A 22,076-nucleotide genomic window follows, 5' to 3' on the forward strand; every position below is an offset into this window, starting at 1 on the left:
GAGGAGTTCAGGTGGCAGTTTTATAGCGCAAAGGTCACATATTGGACAAGTGGGTGGAGCTAAATCATGATGCAGCTCTGGATGTGATTGGAGGAAATTACAAAATAAAATAGTCACTGCCACAATGCAAGAAGACATCATATATGCTGGATAATTTACTTGACTCACAGTAACAGGAGCGGCATTTACTCTGCATCAGCATTCTGCCAGCACTATAGGTGCAGGAACTCTCCTTTCCATTAATTCTCAGCATGCATTAACTGTATTGACCTCCCGAAATCTATACATTCCCTTATGGATAATAACCAGTACATACTGACAAATCACCCCCCCATCCGCCCTAAAAAACGGTGTATAAATACGTTGTGCGTCCTCAAGTCGCCATCTTGTGTGGGAGTAGTTCCGAAAAGTCACCATCTTGTGAGGGAGTATTTCCGAAAAGTCGCCATCTTGTGTGGGTGTAGTTCCGAAAAGTCGCCATCTTGTGTGGGAGTATATTTGAAGCGGGTGTCATTGGGTCCATTGCGATTGTCATTCAGCTTTCCGCAGACCCTGAGCGCCACTTTTCATCCCCGATCACCTCTGCCTGCCTCAGTGTCAGTTTTCACTGCCATTCAGGAATTCCATTTGTGAAGCAGGTGGCTCAGGATGAGCAGAGCTTGGCATTGTGGCTCAGTCCATGGGCGTGTTCAGCTGGTGGACCTGCATCTCCTGCTCCAGGTCAAACAGATTGACGGAATCGGCGGCGGTGACGGGCAGCGGGTCGGTGCTGTGGTCCTTGTAGTTCTGCAGCAGGTGCTCGTTGCCCAGCGTGGCTGAGTATATGGAGTCCGTGTCCCCGCGCAGCGTCAGCACGTTCCTCAGCGACAGCCCCAGGCGCGGGGCGCTGTTGGAGTTGCGCACGGAGAGCGAGATGACCCTGGAGCGGCGGCAGCAGGGCAGGTACTTCCCCATGGCACGCTTGAAATCTCTCATGAAGAGCGGGTAGATGATGGGGTTCATGGTGCTGTTACAGTATCCGAGCCACGTGAGGACGTCAAACAATCCGGGAGGGACGCAGTCACAGACGGCCTGCGGGGCACAGCAAGAGGACGGCCATTACTGGGGGCACAAGCCATGGACCATTTAAAGGGAATCTGTCTCCGGGGTCAATTCTTTTACATAAACATTTCTAATAAATACATTAATAATATTAGCACAAAGCGCCAAATAAACCGCCTTCCATTGAGCCAATCAGTGAGCTTGAAAATATATGTTTCTTCGGCGCTCTATTGGGAGACCCAGACGATTGGGTGTATAGCACTGCCTCCGGAGGCCACACAAAGCAATTACACTAAAAAGTGTAAGGCCCCTCCCCTTCTGGCTATACACCCCCAGTGGGATCACTGGCTCACCAGTTTTCTGCTTTGTGCGAAGGAGGTCAGACATCCACGCATAGCTCCACTGTTTGTAGTCAGCAGTAGCTGCTGGCTATATCGGATGGAAGAAAAGAGGGCCCATATAGGGCCCCCAGCATGCTCCCTTCTCACCCGCGGTGGTGCTTGTAAGGTTGAGGTACCTATTGCTGGTACAGAGGCTGGAGCCCACATGCTGTTTTCCTTCCACATCCCCTGGAGGGCTCTGTGGAAGTGGGATCTTGCCGGCCCCCAAGCCCTGGGGCCGGGCTCCATCCACAGACCCAGAGAACCTGCTGGATTTGGAGCGGGAGTGCCGTTCAGGGACAAGGCCCTGCAACTTTCAGGTACTCTGTGTCTCCGGCAGGCACGGACACTCTCAAGGCTTGCTGAGCGTTATAGTGCGCCGGGGACAGTAGCGCTGTACGCTGGGGTTAGGTCACTGCAGCTTTGCTGAGTGACGTTACATGTTGGGAACTACTGCGCCGACCGCTCCTGGAGCGGCGGCGCAGCTGCGACTTGTGGTGCGCCGGGGACTTTGCGCCGACCGCGCTTTTACGGCGGCGGCGCTTCTAACTTTAGCCCCCGGCTTCTGCGGCCTAGCGCCGCTTCGTTCCCGCCCCCACCCTGTCAATCAGGGTAGGGGAGAGACGCTGCTCAATTGGCAGCGCCGAGGGCTGGAGCTTTATTTACATGCTCCAGCCCTCTCACTAGGCACAGGGGGAAGCAGACTTCCCGCTCTTCGTCGGTGTACGCCCAGGGCCCGCCCCCCCTCTCCACAAGGACGCCGGCAGCCATTACACATGCGATCTGGCTGGGGAAAGGCAGCAGGCTCTGGGAGACCCAGACTAGAGGGATTTCTGGCGACCACACACCGCTCCTAAGCGGGTGGTAAGCAGCACAGTAGTGCTGGCCCCACTAGTGCCTCAGTGATATATTAGTGTACTTCTTTCTTGGTACCATATATATATATATATATATATATTTATATAGTGCACTGTAAGGTCGCTTCTTGGCTGGACACCCTGTACTGCTCTGAGGAGGCAGCAACATGTCATCCGCAAAACGCAAGGGTGCCAAGGCACGGGCTGTGTACACTGTTTGTACTGCATGTGGGGCTGATCTACCGGCAGGCTCCAATGACTCACATTGTGTGCAATGTTCAGTCCCAGTGGCACTTCGTCAGCCAGAGCCTATTGTGGTGGTAGCCCAGGCAGAGACGCCTGTGAACCCTGCCCCGGTGACGGGGACAGACTTTGCAGTGTTTGCTGATAAAATGTCTGAGACTATGGCAAAAATCCTGGAGACCTTGCAGGCCAGGCCAGTTCCTCAGACCATGGACACTGCTGTGTCTATGCTCTCCGGTCCCCCTCAGTTGGAACTAATCCGTACTTCAAGGGGGTCTCAAGCATCACAAGCTGAAGTCTCTGACTCAGATGACAGTCCCAGGCAGCCTAAGCGAGCTCGCTGGGACAGACCCTCGACGTCATCACACTGCTCAGGGTCTCAGCGAGAAGAATCTCTCTGTGATGAGACTGAGGACGGTGATCAGGATTCTAATCCTGAGGCCCCTCTCAATCTGGATGCCCCTGATGGTGACGCCATGGTTAATGACCTTATATCGGCGATTAATAGACTGTTGGATATTTCTCCCCCAGCTCCTTCTGCAGAGGAGGCAGCTGCACAGCAGGAGAAGTTCCATTTCCTGTATCCAAAGCGTAAATTAAGTGCTTTTTTGGACCACTCTGACTTCAGAGAATCGATCCAGAAGCACGACGCTCATCCAGACAAGCGTTTCTCTAAACGTTCTAAGGATACCCGTTATCCTTTTCCCTCTGAAGTGGCCAAACGCTGGACCCAGTGTCCAAAGGTGGATCCCCCAATTTCCAAGCTTGCGGCTAGATCCATAGTCGCAGTAGAGGATGGCGCTTCACTTAAAGATGCCAACGACAGACAGATGGACCTTTGGTTGAAATCTGTCTATGAAGCTATCGGCGCGTCGTTTGCTCCAGCATTCGCGGCCGTGTGGGCACTACAAGCTATTTCAGCTGGTTTAGCACAGGTGGATGCTATCATGCATCCAGCAGTGCCGCAGGTGGCGTCCCTAACTTCGCAAATGTCTGCGTTTGCGACCTATGCTATCAATGCTGTCCTAGAATCTACGAGCCGTACCTCTATGGCGGCCGCCAATTCTGTGGTTTTGCGCAGAGCCTTATGGTTAAAGGACTGGAAAGCAGATGCCGGTTCCAAAAAATGCTTAACCAGCTTGCCATTATCTAGAGACAGACTGTTTGGTGAGCCATTGGCTGAAATCATAAAACAGTCCAAGGGTAAGGACTCTTCCTTACCACAGCCCAGAGCAAGTAAACCTCAACAGAAAAAGTGGCAGTCGAGGTTTCGGTCCTTTCGAGGCTCGGGCAAGGCCCAATTCTCCTCGTCCAAAACGACTCAGAAAGGACAAGGGAGCTCAGATTCCTGGCGGGCTCACTCACGCCCCAGGAAAGCAAATGGAGGAACCGCTTCCAAGGCGGCTACCTCATGACTTTCGGCCTCCTCCCTCCGCATCCTCGGTCGGTGGCAGGCTCTCCCGCCTTTGCGACATTTGGCTGTCACAGGTCAAAGACCGGTGGGTAACAGACATTTTGTCTCGCGGGTACAGAATCGAGTTCAGTTCTCGGCCTCCACTTCGGTTCTTCAGAACCTCCCCACACCCCAACCGAGCAGATGCCCTGCTGCAGGCGGTGGACTCTCTAAGAGCAGAAGGAGTCGTGATCCCTGTCCCCCCTCAGGAACGGGGGCGAGGATTTTACTCCAATCTCTTTGTGGTTCCAAAAAAGGACGGCTCCTTCCGTCCTGTTCTGGACCTAAAACTGCTCAACAAGCATGTGAACGCCAGGCGGTTCCGGATGGAATCCCTCCGCTCAGTCATTGCCTCAATGTCCCAAGGAGATTTCCTAGCATCAATAGACATCAAAGATGCTTATCTCCACGTGCCGATTGCTACGGAGCACCAACGCTTTCTGCGCTTCGTGATAGGAGACGACCATCTTCAGTTCGTGGCTCTGCCATTTGGTCTGGCGACAGCCCCTCGGGTGTTCACCAAGATCATGGCAGCAGTGGTAGCAGTCTTGCACTCTCACGGACACTCTGTGATCCCTTACTTGGACGATCTACTGGTCAAGGCACCCTCTCAGGAGGCATGCCAACTCAGCCTGAATGTTGCACTGGAGGCTCTCCAGGCGTTCGGGTGGATCATCAACTTCCCAAAGTCAAATCTGTCACCGACCCAATCACTAACGTATCTTGGCATGGAGTTTCATACTCTCTCAGCGATAGTGAAGCTTCCGCTGGACAAGCAGCGGTCTCTACAGACTGGGGTGCAGGCTCTCCTTCAAAGTCAGTCGCACTCCTTAAGACGCCTCATGCACTTCCTCGGGAAGATGGTGGCGGCAATAGAGGCGGTTCCGTTTGCGCAGTTTCATCTGCGTCCACTTCAATGGGACATTCTCCGCCAATGGGACGGGAAGTCGGCATCCCTGGACAGGAAAGTCTCCCTTTCCCAGACGGCCAAGGACTCTCTGCAGTGGTGGCTCCTTTCCACCTCATTATCACAGGGAAGATCCTTCCTACCACCGTCCTGGGCGGTGGTCACGACAGACGCGAGTCTGTCAGGGTGGGGAGCAGTGTTTCTCCACCACAGGGCTCAGGGGACGTGGACTCAGCAGGAGTCCATCCTTCAGATCAATGTTCTGGAAATCAGAGCAGTGTTTCTTGCCCTACTAGCCTTCCAGCAGTGGCTGGAAGGGAAGCAGATCCGAATTCAATCGGACAACTCCACAGCGGTGGCATACATCAATCACCAAGGGGGGACTCGCAGTCGGCAAGCCTTCCAGGAAGTCCGGCGCATTATGATGTGGGTGGAAGCCACGGCCTCCACCATATCCGCAGTTCACATCCCCGGCGTAGAAAACTGGGAAGCAGACTTCCTCAGTCGCCAGGGCATGGACGCAGGGGAATGGTCCCTTCACCCGGACGTGTTTCAGGAAATCTGTCGCCGATGGGGAAGGCCGGACGTCGACCTAATGGCGTCCCGGCACAACAACAAGGTCCCAACCTTCATGGCACGGTCTCGCGATCAAAGAGCTCTAGCAGCAGACGCCCTAGTGCAAGATTGGTCGCAGTTCCGGCTCCCTTATGTGTTTCCACCTCTGGCACTCTTGCCCAGAGTGCTACGCAAGATCAGATCCGACTGCAGCCGCGTCATACTCGTCGCTCCAGACTGGCCGAGGAGGGCGTGGTATCCGGATCTGTGGCATCTCACGGTCGGCCAACCGTGGGCACTACCAGACCGACCAGACTTACTGTCCCAAGGGCCGTTTTTCCATCGGAATTCTGCGGCCCTCAACCTGACTGCGTGGCCATTGAGTCCTGGATCCTAGCGTCTTCAGGCTTATCCCAAGGGGTCGTTGCCACCATGAGACAGGCTAGGAAGCCCACGTCTGCTAAGATCTACCACAGAACGTGGAGGATATTCTTATCCTGGTGCTCTGCTCAGGGAGTGTCTCCCTGGCCATTTGCATTACCTACCCTTCTTTCTTTCCTGCAATCTGGGTTAGAAAAAGGTTTGTCGCTCGGCTCCCTTAAAGGACAAGTCTCGGCGCTATCCGTCTTTTTTCAGAAGCGTCTAGCACGACTTTCTAAGGTGCGCACGTTCCTACAGGGGGTTTGCCATATCGTTCCCCCGTACAAGCGGCCGTTAGATCCATGGGATCTGAACAGGGTACTAGTTGCCCTCCAGAAGCCGCCCTTCGAGCCTCTGAAGGAGGTTTCACTTTCTAGACTATCACAGAAAGTGGCTTTTCTGGTAGCGATCACATCTCTTCGGAGAGTGTCTGAGCTAGCAGCGCTGTCATCCAAGGCTCCCTTCCTGGTCTTCCACCAGGACAAGGTAGTGCTGCGCCCCATTCAGGAGTTTCTCCCGAAGGTGGTATCCTCTTTTCATCTTAATCAGGATATCTCTTTGCCTTCGTTTTGTCCTCATGCAGTTCATCGGTATGAGAAGGATTTACATTTGTTAGATCTGGTGAGAGCACTCAGAATCTACATTTCCCGCACGGCGCCCCTGCGCCGTTCGGATGCACTCTTTGTCCTTGTCGCTGGTAAGCGCAAAGGGTCGCAGGCTTCTAAGGCCACCCTGGCTCGATGGATCAAAGAACCAATTCTTGAAGCCTACCGTTCTGCGGGGCTTCCGGTTCCATCAGGGCTGAAGGCCCATTCTACCAGAGCCGTGGGTGCGTCCTGGGCATTTCGTCACCAGGCTACGGCTCAACAGGTGTGCCAGGCAGCTACCTGGTCGAGTCTGCACACTTTCACCAAACATTATCAGGTGCATACCTATGCTTCGGCGGATGCCAGCTTAGGTAGAAGAGTCCTGCAGGCGGCAGTGACACCCCCGTAGGGGAGGGCTGTCTTTGCAGCTCTAACATGAGGTATTTCTTTACCCACCCAGGGACAGCTTTTGGACGTCCCAATCGTCTGGGTCTCCCAATGGAGCGCCGAAGAAGAAGGGAATTTTGTTACTTACCGTAAATTCCTTTTCTTCTAGCTCCTATTGGGAGACCCAGCACCCGCCCTGTTGTCCTTCGGGATTTTTGGTTTGTTTGCGGGTACACATGTTGTTCATGTTGAACGGTTTTCAGTTCTCCGATGTTACTCGGAGTGAATTTGTTTAAACCAGTTATTGGCTTTCCTCCTTCTTGCTTTTGCACTAAAACTGGTGAGCCAGTGATCCCACTGGGGGTGTATAGCCAGAAGGGGAGGGGCCTTACACTTTTTAGTGTAATTGCTTTGTGTGGCCTCCGGAGGCAGTGCTATACACCCAATCGTCTGGGTCTCCCAATAAGAGCTAGAAGAAAAGGAATTTACGGTAAGTAACAAAATTCCCTTCTTTTAAGCCCCTCCCCTCAGCCAGTTAGTTACATAGCAGGGGGCGGAGTTAGAATGCTCTGAGCAGCGGTGTATGTGACACTGCAGATCTGGGATTCCCAGGCTGCTACTCAGGACAATAAACATGCAAATTGCTCTCTCCCGGAAGGACGGAACCTCTGGAGGTATCAATGCGCCTAACAGCCTGACCTGGGGTATTAGCCAGTCCGGGCCCCCGCTGTAGGCTGCTCGGGGGCTTACCCCTCGCACTGTTATTGCCCATGCTCTGTAGGAAAGCAGCAGAGGAGTCTCCCTTCTAGGAAGGAGCTGATTTGTTTTTTCCCTCCAAGCATTGCTAAACCCTGCAGATAGGTGGGTGACATCTCTGCTGACATTGTAAGGCTCAGACTTTGGCTTATAGAACCTTCCTTCACTAGGTGGCACTAGAGGTCGCTGTCTTCCTCCTGGGAGGGAGCTAATTTGCATGTTTTTTTTCCATGGAGCATTGCGATACCGTAGATGGGTCTCTGGCGGATGTTATCGGGGTTGGGCATCGATGTACAACCGGCATCCTCCAATAGGGGGCACTGGTGAGCAGATTTCCTTCCATTATTGATAAGTGGTGACCCCCCCCCTCTACCTGCACCGGCCGCCATATTGATTGCCTCCGCTTTCCTGATCGTCTTACCTGAACCATATTGGCGATAAAAAACGGAAGCCACGCCACGAAAAACATTCCCAGGAGGACGCCCAGCGTCAGACTGGCTTTCAGCGCCTTCTTGCTGTGCTTCGTGACGAACCTCCTCCCCTCCACGACAGGAACCGCCAGCACCTGGAGGAAGAGGCAAAGGTGAATATACAGACCATAAGCCATCACCCTGCCCATCACTCGCCACTGCTGCTCGGCCACTGTGGAGGTCATGTGCAGAGGCTGGACAGACATTGGTCTGGACGGACGTTGGTCTGGACGGACGTTGGTCTGGACGGGCATCGGTCTCGGCGGGCATCGGTCTGGGCGGGCATCGGTTTGGACGGGCATCATTCTGGACGGACACCAGTCTGGAGGGACATCAGTATCTACGGACACCGGACTGGATGGTCACTAGTCTGGACGGGCATCAGTCTGGATGAATATTGGTCTGGGCGGACATCGGTCTGGACGGATATTGGTCTGGACGGTCATCGGTCTGGACGGACATTGGTATGGGCGGACATCGGTCTGGACGGATATTAGTCTGGACGGGCATCGGTCTGGACGGACATACGTCTGGACGGGTATCGGTCTGGACGGACATCGGTCTGGACGGACATCGGTCTGCATGGGCATCGGTCTGGACGGGCATCGGTCTGGATGGACACCGGTCTGGACGGGCATCGGTCTGGACGGGCATAAGTCTGGATGGACACCAGTCTGGACGGGTATTGATCCGGACGGGCATTGGTCTGGACGGGCATTGGTCCGAGGTGTTTAATAAAACCTACATTGAGCCGGGGCTCAAACACGATGACCCTGGAGGTCCCCACCATCTCTACCATTTTTGCACCACCTGGGGGCAGAAACATATCCTTTTCTTCCAGAGACGGCGCCACTCTTGCCTGATATTACAGTTCTCAGTGTTGAGCTGCAATATCAGACGCAGCCATGGGCAGGAGTGGCGCTGTTTCCCAACAAAAATATCAGTCACCAGTTTTTATTACAGCAGTGAGTTCTGCAGCTTGCAGGCAACTGTAGCATTATGAATACAGCTCTGGAGGTGACATGCTTCGTATTCAGCAGTGTGGGGGCTGGGAGTGATCTGTAACAAGCTGCACTGTATATGATATTCTTCTGTCAGCGCTGATTAGTCGCACGTTGTGTATTTCCGCCGGCGCTCGCATGCGTCTGTCTCCGCATTACATGCACAGCTGCAGATCCGTGGCTTCGTCTCACCTGTGGCTGCCACATTTCCAATTCTGTAAACCTAGTTTCTATTTTTCACTATTTGCAAGATCTCTGCTTGCTGTGGGTGAATTGGCTGATAACCAGCCCTGCCCTCATATCTCTCACATGCAGGTTTGTTACAATGTATCAGTGCTGAGAAAATGGATTAGAATGAAGTCCAAGTTCTAATTAAATTGTATCAAATCTCGTCCAATCACAAGTGTCAGATTTGATACAAAATTTGGAGAAGATTGTACAGTGAAATCTGCATCAAATTCAGAGCAAATGAGGTGTCGCCGCCTTAAAGGGCCACGCATGGGGGATGGGAGCGCTCAGCTGCTGCAGAGCTTCTTGCGGCCCCCGGTGCACTGGTTTTGGTGGGCACTGTGTTACTTTCCCCCTTTGCCTGGATTATGCGCCCTCTGATTTTTCGGATGTCTTGTTAGATGAGGGGCCTGTGCGGCATTCTGCGGATAATGGCGGCGCCCCCTCCTCCGGGCACACACTGACTTGGCAGCAGTTACCCCGCAGCAGAGGGTAGAGGGGTGTGATGTTTTATGCATGCGTGGCACGCTGGAGCCGAGCCTGGCAGGAGACTGTAGCCCACAGTTCTCATGTTCAGGACTGGAAACATATTACTATGGGTGTAGGGGGGTGATGTGACTCATCGCAGCGGCGGAACCAAAGTGACAAGACGCCGCGCAGTGTCAGAAGAGCGGAGCCGACAATGGAGGAAACAATCTGCGAATACGGCTGAGACGACGCCCCTGCACAGGCCGCGCTGCCAGCCATCCTCCTGCATCTGTGACCTCTGCCCAGCACAGCACATTACTATGGACAGTACCACTAATCACCACAAGGTGTCACTATTACAGCAATGTACTGCCACCTAATGGCCAGAGCTGGTAATGCACCTCCCTATGGGATTTAGGGACTTCCTCTCTAATATTGGCCCCAATCCCAACATTGATCAAACACCGTCCTGTGCACAAGTGATAAAGGTATCGGGAAAAAACCTTTATTATTTCCTCGGTAAGAGAGAGGAAGTTGTATAATTATTACTGCTGTAAAGTCTAATGATTCACTGATATTAAAGAGACAGTACAGTCCTGTCCTGTATACCGGGTGTAATCCTCAGTATCTGTATTATTCTGTATATATACACTGCACAGTACCACTTCTCCTGTCCTGTATACTGGGTGTAATCCTCAGTATCTGTATTATTCTGTATATATACACTGCACAGTACCACTTCTCCTGTCCTGTATACTGGGTGTAATCCTCAGTATCTGTATTATTCTCTATATATACACTGCACAGTACCACTTCTCCTGTCCTGTATACTGGGTGTAATCCTCAGTATCTGTATTATTTTGTATATATACACTGCACAGTACCACTTCTCCTGTCCTGTATACTGGGTGTAATCCTCAGTACCTGTATTATTCTGTATATATACACTGCACAGTACCACTTCTCCTGTCCTGTATACTGGGTGTAATCCTCAGTACCTGTATTATTCTGTATATATACACTGCACAGTACCACTTCTCCTGTCCTGTATAATGGGTGTAATCCTCAGTATCTGTATTATTCTGTATATATACACTGCACAGTACCACTTCTCCTGTCCTGTATACTGGGTGTAATCCTCAGTATCTGTATTATTCTGTATATATACACTGTACAGTACCACTTCTCCTGTCCTGTATACTGGGTGTAATCCTCAGTATCTGTATTATTCTGTATATATACACTGCACAGTACCACTTCTCCTGTCCTGTATACTGGGTGTAATCCTCAGTATCTGTATTATTCTGTATATATATACTGCACAGTACCACTTCTCCTGTCCTGTATACTGGGTGTAATCCTCAGTATCTGTATTATTCTGTATATACACACTGCACAGTACCACTTCTCCTGTCCTGTATACTGGGTGTAATCCTCAGTATTTGTATTATTCTGTATATATACACTGCACAGTACCACTTCTCCTGTCCTGTATACTGGGTGTAATCCTCAGTATATGTATTATTCTGTATATATACACTGCACAGTACCACTTCTCCTGTCCTGTATACTGGGTGTAATCCTCAGTATCTGTATTATTCTGTGTATATATACACTGCACAGTACCACTTCTCCTGTCCTGTATACTGGGTGTAATCCTCAGTATCTGTATTATTCTGTATATATACACTGCACAGTACCACTTCTCCTGTCCTGTATACTGGGTGTAATCCTCAGTATCTGTATTATTCTGTATATATACACTGCGCAGTACCACTTCTCCTGTCCTGTATACTGGGTGTAATCCTCAGTATCTGTATTATTCTGTATATATACACTGCACAGTACCACTTCTCCTGTCCTGTATACTGGGTGTAATCCTCAGTATCTGTATTATGCTGTATATATACACTGCACAGTACCACTTCTCCTGTCCTGTATACTGGGTGGAATCCTCAGTATCTGTATTATTCTGTATATATACACTGCACAGTACCACTTCTCCTGTCCTGTATACTGGGTGTAATCCTCAGTATCAGTATTATTCTGTATATATACACTGCACAGTACCACTTCTCCTGTCCTGTATACTGGGTGTAATCCTCAGTATCAGTATTATTCTGTGTATATATACACTGCACAGTACCACTTCTCCTGTCCTGTATACTGGGTGTATGTGACGGGGTATGCGACAGAGCAGTAAGGGACACCAGGCCAATGAACAATCCAAGAAGATTTAATGAGACAGGGAGCATAAAACATCCAATAATAAAATGGTTCTTTAGAGTCCACACAAAGGAAAAAGATCCAGGGAAATCTGACGCCAATGAAAATGCAACAACAGTCCTTAGATGTGTTCCTTAAATCCGATAGCGTGGCTGAGACAACACAATCCCACGTGGCCACTGATCTCCAGTCTGCAACAGTCCATACACATTCTCTATGATCCAGCCTCAGCCATAGGTCCTCATCCTTCTCCAGCCGATATCCAACTAACTGAACTAACATGTTCTTCTCTCCTGGGATCAGCCTCTTAGGTGGGCACACCTCCCCCTGGCCATTTGATGCATGAATGGACTTTAGACTGCTGGCTCTGTTCTGTTTACCAAGTTGGAGATTGGAGAAGTCCCATGCTGAGAAGAACAATATATATATATGCAACCCCCACCAAATCAATGACAATAGCTACTGCTGAAGCCTGAGTGCAATATGATCCAGGCTGGGGGAAGGTATGGTCACTTACATCCCAAGACATAGTACTACAGCAAATACAGAGAGAAGGTAAAATACATCACATGGCATCTTATACAAAAATATGGGATGGAGAAAACTACATACATCATGACAATTCCTTCCCCTCCCAACTTGTGTACGTACTAGGGACCTCTACAGGTTGCTGGTTAAGTACACGCAGGCATGGCTGACAGGACTCAAGGCTCCTCTTGCCTGGACAATCCGTCTGCATTTTGGGTGTTGGCTCCAGGTTCTTTAGTGTATGATGAAGATGTAGGGTTGAATGTTCGGCTCCAGTTTGTATCCTCCTTCACTTAAACTCTGCTTCCTGCACCCACAAATCGGCATTGTATATCTCCCACATCATTGCCTAGGAGAATGTCTGCAGGAAGGCCGCTCATCACACCGATTATGCATTGTTTTGCCCCAAAGCCATAATCCAGGGTTACACTCGCTCTTGGAATATATCTCTGAGTACCTCCAGCCAATTCAATGGCAATTCCTGGTCCCTGTTGAATTGCTTCTGGTTGAATTACTCGGGGATCTGCGATGGTGAGAAAAGCCCCAGTGTCACGAAAGCCAACAACTTTTTGGCCATCAGCACGACCTCCTGTAGATGTTTATGCCGAAGATCATAAGAACGGGCGGCTGTGGCTCGCACTCCATAGACTCCTGGTAGGGAAGTCAACATATCAGAGTCACTTGGCAAATCATCAGGGCTAGAATCCAGCTCTTCTCCTGCTGAAGGTGTCTGTAGATAATGGACAGGCAAAGGTGGTCTGCAGCTGTTCTGCCTCTGAACACCTGGACAGTGAGCTTGCAGATGACCAGGCTGCCCACATCGATAACATCTGCGCTGCGTCTCACTCCTTCCAGTTTGCCTTCTGGAGAAGTAGGTAGGAGACCTTGGTGACTGATAGGGAGGTGCAGGTGCTGGAGGTGGTTGTCGATTTGGAGGATGACTCCACGGGATAGATGGGCATGTGGCCCGCAGATGCCCGGGATGCCCACAGCTATAACATCTTCGCTCTTCTACTTTCTCTCCTCGTCACATTCCAGAAAATGTGGTCGAAGCAACCGGAGGCACATACACACGGGTATCCACATGAGGTGGTGATCTAGGAGGTCGAGGAACATTGGGCACTGAAGGACAAGGAACCTCTGGAGTTGAGGTGCTGGTCATTTTTGCTCCCTCAGCTAGCAGCTTCTTCCACTGAGGCTTGATGGTGAGAGCCTCATCAGCTAGAGCAGCAGCTTGTTGCACTGTCTCTGGTCTCCTCTCACGCACCCATTCCCGGATCTCAGTAGAGCACGTGGCATAAAACTGTTCTTTCAGGATGACCTGGAGGAAGGTCTCCCAAGTTAAGGCCCCCTCTCCCTTCAGCCAGCGATGGCATACTTGTTTCAGTCTGTGGGCATACATCTTGAAGGACACTTCCTCATCACATGCTAACGTACGGAACTGAGTCCTGTAAGTGTCTGGGGTCACGGCATAATGTTCTAGAATAGTCTGTTTAATAGCCGCATACTCACAGTTCCACCGAGGGTACATAGCTCTATAGGCTGCAGCAGCTCCACCCTCTAAGAGCCCAACCAGATGCCGGACGCGCTCCTTTTCTGGGACTTCCATTAATTGACACTGATGCTCAAAGTCCTGGAAGAAGCCCTCAATGTCACCTGCAGCTTCATTAAACTGCTTGAAGTCTTTGCGGGACACCCTGGGAAGTTCCCTCATGATGGGTGCTGGGGTTACAGTCTGTCTGGAACCTCTCGCGGCTTCCACAGCGAGCTGCTTATCCAGCAATGCCATCTCCTCCATCCTGCGCTCCTTCAAATTAGCTCCACGCATGACCTCCATCTTATATTCTATGGTGGTCTCCTCTCCCAGCAAGGCCATCTCCTCCTCGTACCACACAACCCACTGACTTTTTTGGGTATTCACCTCCGGCTCCCGTCTTTGCTCCCCTTGCTGTGGAAATTGTTCCTCAGTGCCATCTTGCAGGCAAGCGTTTTCCAATGCCTCAATTAGTTGCTCCTTAGAGAGTCCTTTGTAGCCGACACCTAATTCACGGGCCTTTGTTTGTAGGCTCACCACAGTCCAGTTCCTGTATCCTGAGGTTCTGGTTTCAGACGTTGATTGGCCGTTGTCCTCCATTTCTTCTGCTCTGATCCCGCCGCTGCCACCAGTTTGTGACGGGGTATGCGACAGAGCAGTAAGGGACACCAGACCAATGAACAATCCAAGAAGATTTAATGAGGCAGGGAGAATAAAACATGCAATATTAAAATGGTTCTTTAGAGTCCACACAAAGGAAAAAGATCCAGGGAAATCCGACGCCAAGGAAAATGCAACAACAGTCCTTAGATGTGTTCCTTAAATCCGATAGCGTGGCTGAGACAACACAATCCCATGTGGCCACTTGATCTCCAGTCTGCAACAGTCCATACACATTCTCTATGATCCAGCCTCAGCCATAGGTCCTCATCCTTCTCCAGCCGATATCCAATTAACTGCTCTACCATGTTCTTCTCTCCTGGGATCAGCCCCTTAGGTGGGCACACCTCCCCCTGGCCATTTGATGCATGAATGGACTTTAGACTGCTGGCTCTGTTCTGTTTACCAAGTTGTAGATTGGAGAAGTCCCATGCTGAGAAGAACAATATATATATATGCAACCCCCACCAAATCAATGACAATAGCTACTGCTGAAGCCTGATTGCAATATGATACAGGCTGGGGGAAGGTATGGTCACTTACATCCCAAGACATAGTACTACAGCAAATACAGAGAGAAGGTAAAATACATCACATGGCATCTTATACAAAAATATGGGATGGAGAAAACTACATACATCATGACATATATACACTGCACAGTACCACTTCTCCTGTCCTGTATACTGGGTGTAATCCTCAGTATCTCTATTATTCTGTATATATACAGTGCACAGTACCACTTCTCCTGTCCTGTATACTGGGTGTAATGCTCAGTATCTGTATTATTCTGTATATATACACTGTACAGTACCACTTCTTCTGTCCTGTATACTGGGTGTAATCCTCAGTACCTGTATTATTCTGTATATACACACTGCACAGTACCACTCCTGCTGTCCTGTATACTGGGTGTAATCCTCAGTATCTGTATTATTCTGTATATATACACTGCACAGTACCACTTCTCCTGTCCTGTATACTGGGTGTAATCCTCAGTATCTGTATTATTCTGTATATATACACTACACAGTGCCACTTCTCCTGTCCTGTATACTGGGTGTAATCCTCAGTATATGTATTATTCTGTATATATACACTACACAGTGCCACTTCTCCTGTCCTGTATACTGGGTGTAATCCTCAGTATATGTATTATTCTGTATATATACACTGCACAGTACCACTCCTCCTGTCCTGTATACTGGGTGTAATCCTCAGTATCTGTATTATTCTGTATATATACACTACACAGTGCCACTTCTCCTGTCCTGTATACTGGGTGTAATCCTCAGTATATGTATTATTCTGTATATATACACTACACAGTGCCACTTCTCCTGTCCTGTATACTGGGTGTAATCCTCAGTATCTGTATTATTCTGTATATATACACTACACAGTGCCACTTCTCCTGTCCTGTATACTGGGTGTAATCCTCAGTATCTGTATTATTCTGTATATATACACTACACAGTGCCACTTCTCCTGTCCTGTATACTGGGTGTAATCCTCAGTATCTGTATTATTCTGTATATATACACTGCACAGTACCACTTCTCCTGTCCTGTATACCGGGTGTAATCCTCAGTATCTGTATTATTCTGTATATATACACTGCACAGTACCACTTCTCCTGTCCTGTATACTGGGTGTAATCCTCAGTATCTGTATTATTCTGTATATATACACTGCACAGTACCACTTCTCCTGTCCTGTATACTGGGTGTAATCCTCAGTGTCTGTATTATTCTGTATATATACACTGCACAGTACCACTTCTCCTGTCCTGTATACTGGGTGTAATCCTCAGTATCTGTATTGTTCTGTATATATACACTGCACAGTACCACTTCTCCTGTCCTGTATACTGGGTGTAATCCTCAGTGTCTGTATTGTTCTGTATATATACACTGCACAGTACCACTTCTCCTGTCCTGTATACTGGGTGTAATCCTCAGTATCTGTATTATTCTGTGTATATACACTGCACAGTACCACTTCTCCTGTCCTGTATACTGGGTGTAATCCTCAGTATCTGTATTATTCTGTATATATACACTGCACAGTACCACTTCTCCTGTCCTGTATACTGGGTGTAATCCTCAGTGTCTGTATTATTCTGTATATATACACTGCACAGTACCACTTCTCCTGTCCTGTATACTGGGTGTAATCCTCAGTGTCTGTATTATTCTGCATATATACACTGCACAGTACCACTTCTCCTGTCCTGTATACTGGGTGTAATCCTCAGTACCTGTATTATTCTGTATATATACACTGCACAGTACCACTCCTCCTGTCCTGTATACTAGGTGTAATCCTCAGTATCTGTATTATTCTGTGTATATACACTGCACAGTACCACTTCTCCTGTCCTGTATACTGGGTGTAATCCTCAGTATCTGTATTATTCTGTGTATATACACTGCACAGTACCACTTCTCCTGTCCTGTATACTGGGTGTAATCCTCAGTACCTGTATTATTCTGTATATATACAGTGCACATTACCACTCCTCCTGTCCTGTATACTGGGTCTAATCCTCAGTGTATGTATTATTCTATATATATATACACTGCACAGTACCACTTCTCCTGTCCTGTATACTGGGTGTAATCCTCAGTATCTGTATTATTCTGTGTATATACACTGCACAGTACCACTTCTCTTGTCCTGTATACTGGGTGTAATCCTCAGTATCTGTATTATCCTGTATATATACACTGCACAGTACCACTTCTCCTGTCCTGTATACTGGGTGTAATCCTCAGTACCTGTATTATTCTATATATATACACTGCATAGTACCACTTCTCCTGTCCTGTATACTGGGTGTAATCCTCAGTATCTGTATTATTCTGTATATACACACTGCACAGTGCCACTTCTCCTGTCCTGTATACTGGGTGTAATCCTCAGTATCTGTATTATCCTGTATATATACACTGCACAGTGCCACTTCTCCTGTCCTGTATACTGGGTGTAATCCTCAGTACCTGTATTATTCTGTATATATACACTGCACAGTACCACTTCTCCTGTCCTGTATACTGGGTGTAATCCTCAGTATCTGTATTATTCTCTATATATACACTGCACAGTACCACTTCTCCTGTCCTGTATACTGGGTGTAATCCTCAGTATCTGTATTATTCTGTATATATACACTGCACAGTACCACTTTTCCTGTCCTGTATACTGGGTGTAATCCTCAGTATCTGTATTATTCTGTATATATACACTGCACAGTACCACTTCTCCTGTCCTGTATACTGGGTGTAATCCTCAGTATCTGTATTATTCTGTATATATACACTGCACAGTACCGTGTGGTCACTGAATACTGAGAACGGAGGAGACGGGCTATCATCTTATACTTAGGATGAAGGTGACGGGTGGTCACCAAATACGATGGAGGCAACGGGCCGTCACCACGTACTGAGGACGGAGGCGACGGGTGGTCACTGAATACTGAGGACGGAGGAGACGGGTGGTCACTGCACACTGACATTGATGTATACAGGTCACAGAGTCCCAGATGTTGGGCACTTGGCTGGTGGAGTGGTACTTACTTGCACATGATTTTCAGAAGCATTGGGACCATTCGTGGTCAGAGAAGCCACCTGAACCGCCTGCTTTCTGGCCGCCAGGAGTATCCTGCAGTAGGTGAATGAGATGGCCGCTGACGGGAGGAAAAAGGTCAGACAGGAGGCGATCAGGGCGTACGGTAAGCTGACCAGCAGACGGCACTGCTTCTCCTCCGACATCGATGTCAGGTTGGATGACTGTAACTCGAAGTCCGGCTCATGCCATCCCATCTCAATGGGCAGGAAAGAAGCCAAAGCCGCCAATGTCCATGTGGCCAAAATCAATCCCAGTGCCCTGCAGGACGTCATCCGGAGCTTGTACTTGAGCGGGGAGATGATGAGCAGGTAGCGGTCCAGACTGATGACACAAAGGTTGAGTATGGACGCGCTGCAGCACATGACATCAAAGGAATACCAGACACAGCAGAACTCGGCATCCAAGATCCACCTCCCATAGAGTTCATTCAGCATGGCCGGGGGCATCACCACCAGGCCCACCATCAGGTCTGACATGAAGAGAGACACAAGGAAATAGTTGGAGGTATTCCGTAGGGACCTCTGGGTGAAGATGAGTAAGATAAGAAGTGAGTTGCCTAAGGTGGTGAGAAAGATGATCAAGCAAAGGAAGGCAGCCATCCAGACCCGACGGCCATTGGGAAATGCCCCCTCTGGTTCTTTGCCATACAGTCCATTCCAACGTTCATCCATTTGATGAGCCATAAAGGATCATTCTAGTAAGAGGTAGCCATTGCAAGTGTCTCCTTTTTGCCAAGTGCCTCTCCATCGATCCTAGACCTTCTCAACCATCTTGACCGTGGATCTTTCTTATCTTCTCTACTATTCCCACCCTGCTCCCATCTAAGCTTGTCCCATTTCCACCATCCTGACCCTGGTCCTGTCTTATCTTCTTACCTTCTCCACCACCCATATACAGGTCCTGTCTTATCTTCTCCACCATTCTTGACCCCTTTTACCTCCTTATCTTCACTACCCAAATACTTTCATTTTTCATAACTTCTCATCTTCTCCACCATTCTTATCCTGTTATCTTCTTTTCTCCATCATCTCAACCCTGGACTCCGTTTTATCTTCTTTCCTACTCCACTACCCAGATGCTGGTCTAATATTATCTTCTCCCCTGACTTGGTCCCGTCTTATCCACTCATCTTCTCTACCATCATGGTCCTTTCTAATTCTCCCTTTTTCTCCACTGTCTTGGTTCCCTCTTATCCTCTCGCCTTCTCCACTTTCCTGGTCTTATTCTATCTTCTCACCCTTTTCACCACCCAGATCTTGTTCCTGTCCTAGCTTCTCCCTTTCTCTACGATCTTGGTTCCATCTTAATTTCTAACCTTCTTTATTTTGGTTTTTGTACCTCTTTCCTAGTCCTAGTCTTGTCTTATCCTCACACCTTCTAGCCACCCTTATCTTGGTGTGGAATCCTTGAACATTTTCTATTATCTTTGTCTTGTTTTATCCTCTCACAATCTTCAGTATCTTGGTCTCTTATCTTTCTTTATCCAGATCTTACCCCCACCTGATTTTGGTCTGGTCTTCTTCTCTACTGTCCTGGTCCAGTCTTATCCTCTCACCTTCTTCGCTACCCTGATTTTGGTCTGGTCTTCTCCATGTTCCTTCTCTACTGTCCTGGTCTTGTCTTATCCTCTCGCGTTCTCCACTACCCTGATTTTGGTCTGGTCTTCTTGATGCACCTTCTCTACTGTCCTGGTCTTGTCTTATCTTCTAACTGTCTCCACTGTATTGGTCTCTTACTTCTTTATCCAGATCTTAGTCCCATATTATCGTCTCTCTCTTATCCTCACCTTCTCCACTACCCTGATTTTGGTCTGGTCTTCTCCATGTACCTTCTCTATAGTCCTGGTCTTGTCTTATCCTCTCACCTTCTTCACTATTTTGGTCTCTTATCTTTCTTTATCCAGATCTTAGCCCCACTTGATTTTGGTCTGAACTTCTCCAGGTACCTTCTCTACTGTCCTGGTCTTGTCTTATCCTCTCACGTTCTCCACTACGCTGATTTTGGTCTGGTCTTCTCCATGTACCTTCTCTACTGTCCTGGTCTTGTCTTATCCTGTCACCTTCTCCACTACCCTGAGTTTGGTCTGGTCTTCTCCTTGTACCTTCTCAACTGTCCTGGTCTTGTCTTATCCTCTCACCTTCTCCACTACCCTGAGTTTGGTCTGGTCTTCTCCTTGTACCTTCTCAACTGTCCTGGTCTTGTCTTATCCTTTCACATTCTTCACTACCCTGACTTTGGTCTGGTTTTCTCTTTGTACCTTCTCAACTGTCCTGGTCTTTTCTTTTGCTTTCTCTTATCCTCTCACCTTCTCCAATACCCTGATTTTGGTCTGGTCTACTCCAGGTACCTTCTCTATTGTCCTGGTCTTGTCTTATCCTCTCACCTTCTCCACTATCTTAGTCTCTTATCTTTCTTTATCCAGATCTTAGTCCCATATTATCTTCCTGTCATCCTCACCTTCTTCACTGCCCTGTTTCCATCTTCTTACCTCCACTTTCTTGGTCCCTTCTTATATTTTTCCCCTTTCCACCATCCAGATCTTGGTCCGGTCTTATCTTCTCACCTTGGCCACCATCCTCGTCCTTTACGGTCGTCTCACCCTCTTTGCTTGTCTTCTATTCTTTTCCACTTTTTCTCCTCTGGGTAATTTTGAGTCTTTGTCCTCGTCGTCCCACGTCTTCGGCGTGTCTAATAATAATCTCCTCTCGTTCTTCTTGTTCCTTCCCTGTAATTACGCAGTTTTCCCGCAGTTTATTGTGTCTTCTCCTGTCTCGCTGTCACTTCTTCTCTGTGAGAGTGTCCTCGGCGTCTCCGCCATACCTCCCACCCCCCCGCAGGAGCAGCAGAGCCGACAGAGGCGATTTTAATCACATGTAGCAACCGTCAGAAGGAAGCAAATGTGAGATGTGTAGAAGCGAGCGGCGGCTGAGCGGCGACTGACAGGGAAGTGATGGGGACTCCGGCGCGGGTCCTCCCCCCGAGCCCCGTCCTCTCTCATCAGCAGAAATCTCGCCATCTCCCGGAATGATTGACTCCTCCACCGCATCCAAACACATCACTCCGTGCCCGTCAGATGCCAACACAGCGATGTGACAGCGGCAGAAAACGGTCACCAGAGCAGGGAGCCGCCAATACTCCTCCACCAGCTACCGCTCTGCAGGGGTTAATATATGAGATCACGTATAATAGATCTGAGCTGCTGCAGAACCTCGGAATATACACCTCACCAGCTGCAGGACATCATCATACCTCAGCTGCTACAGAATGGCATAATACACCTCGACTGCATTAACGCCTCACAACACACCTCAGCTGCTGCAGAACCTCATCATGTACAACATAGCTGCTGAAGAACCTCAGAATACACGCCAGCTGGTAGATGTGGAGCCGCCCCCGGTCTGTAGATGTGGAGCCGCCCCCGGTCTGTAGATGTGGAGCTGCCCCCGGTCTGTAGATCTGGAGCCGCCCCCGGTCTGTAGATGTGGAGCTGCCTCCGGTCTGTAGATGTGGAGCCGCCCCCGGTCTGTAGATCTGGAGCCGCCCCTGGTCTGTAGATCTGGAGCTGCCCCCGGTCTGTAGATGTGGAGCCGCCCCCGGTCTGTAGATGTGGAGCTGCCCCCGGTCTGTAGATGTGGAGCTGCCCCCGGTCTGTAGATGTGGAGCTGCCCCCGGTCTGTAGATGTTGAGCCGCCCCCGGTCTGTAGATGTGGAGCTGCCCCCGGTCTGTAGATCTGGAGCTGCCCCC

At 49.3% G+C, this 22,076-nt stretch overlaps 1 protein-coding gene across 1 annotated transcript; it reads right to left on the reverse strand.

Annotated features, from left to right (window-relative positions):
* Window positions 1-142: 142 nt before the first annotated feature.
* HTR6 (5-hydroxytryptamine receptor 6) lies at window positions 143-21,359 on the reverse strand. Its single transcript, XM_075329309.1, is given in 4 exon segments — window positions 143-1,071; window positions 8,008-8,151; window positions 18,280-19,020; window positions 19,022-21,359. Coding segments are annotated over 4 exon segments (1,341 nt in total). The 5' UTR covers window positions 19,079-21,359; the 3' UTR covers window positions 143-672.
* Window positions 21,360-22,076: the final 717 nt, after the last annotated feature.

This window comes from Anomaloglossus baeobatrachus, chromosome 11, assembly GCF_048569485.1.
Source record: "Anomaloglossus baeobatrachus isolate aAnoBae1 chromosome 11, aAnoBae1.hap1, whole genome shotgun sequence".
Taxonomy (NCBI): domain Eukaryota; kingdom Metazoa; phylum Chordata; class Amphibia; order Anura; family Aromobatidae; genus Anomaloglossus; species Anomaloglossus baeobatrachus.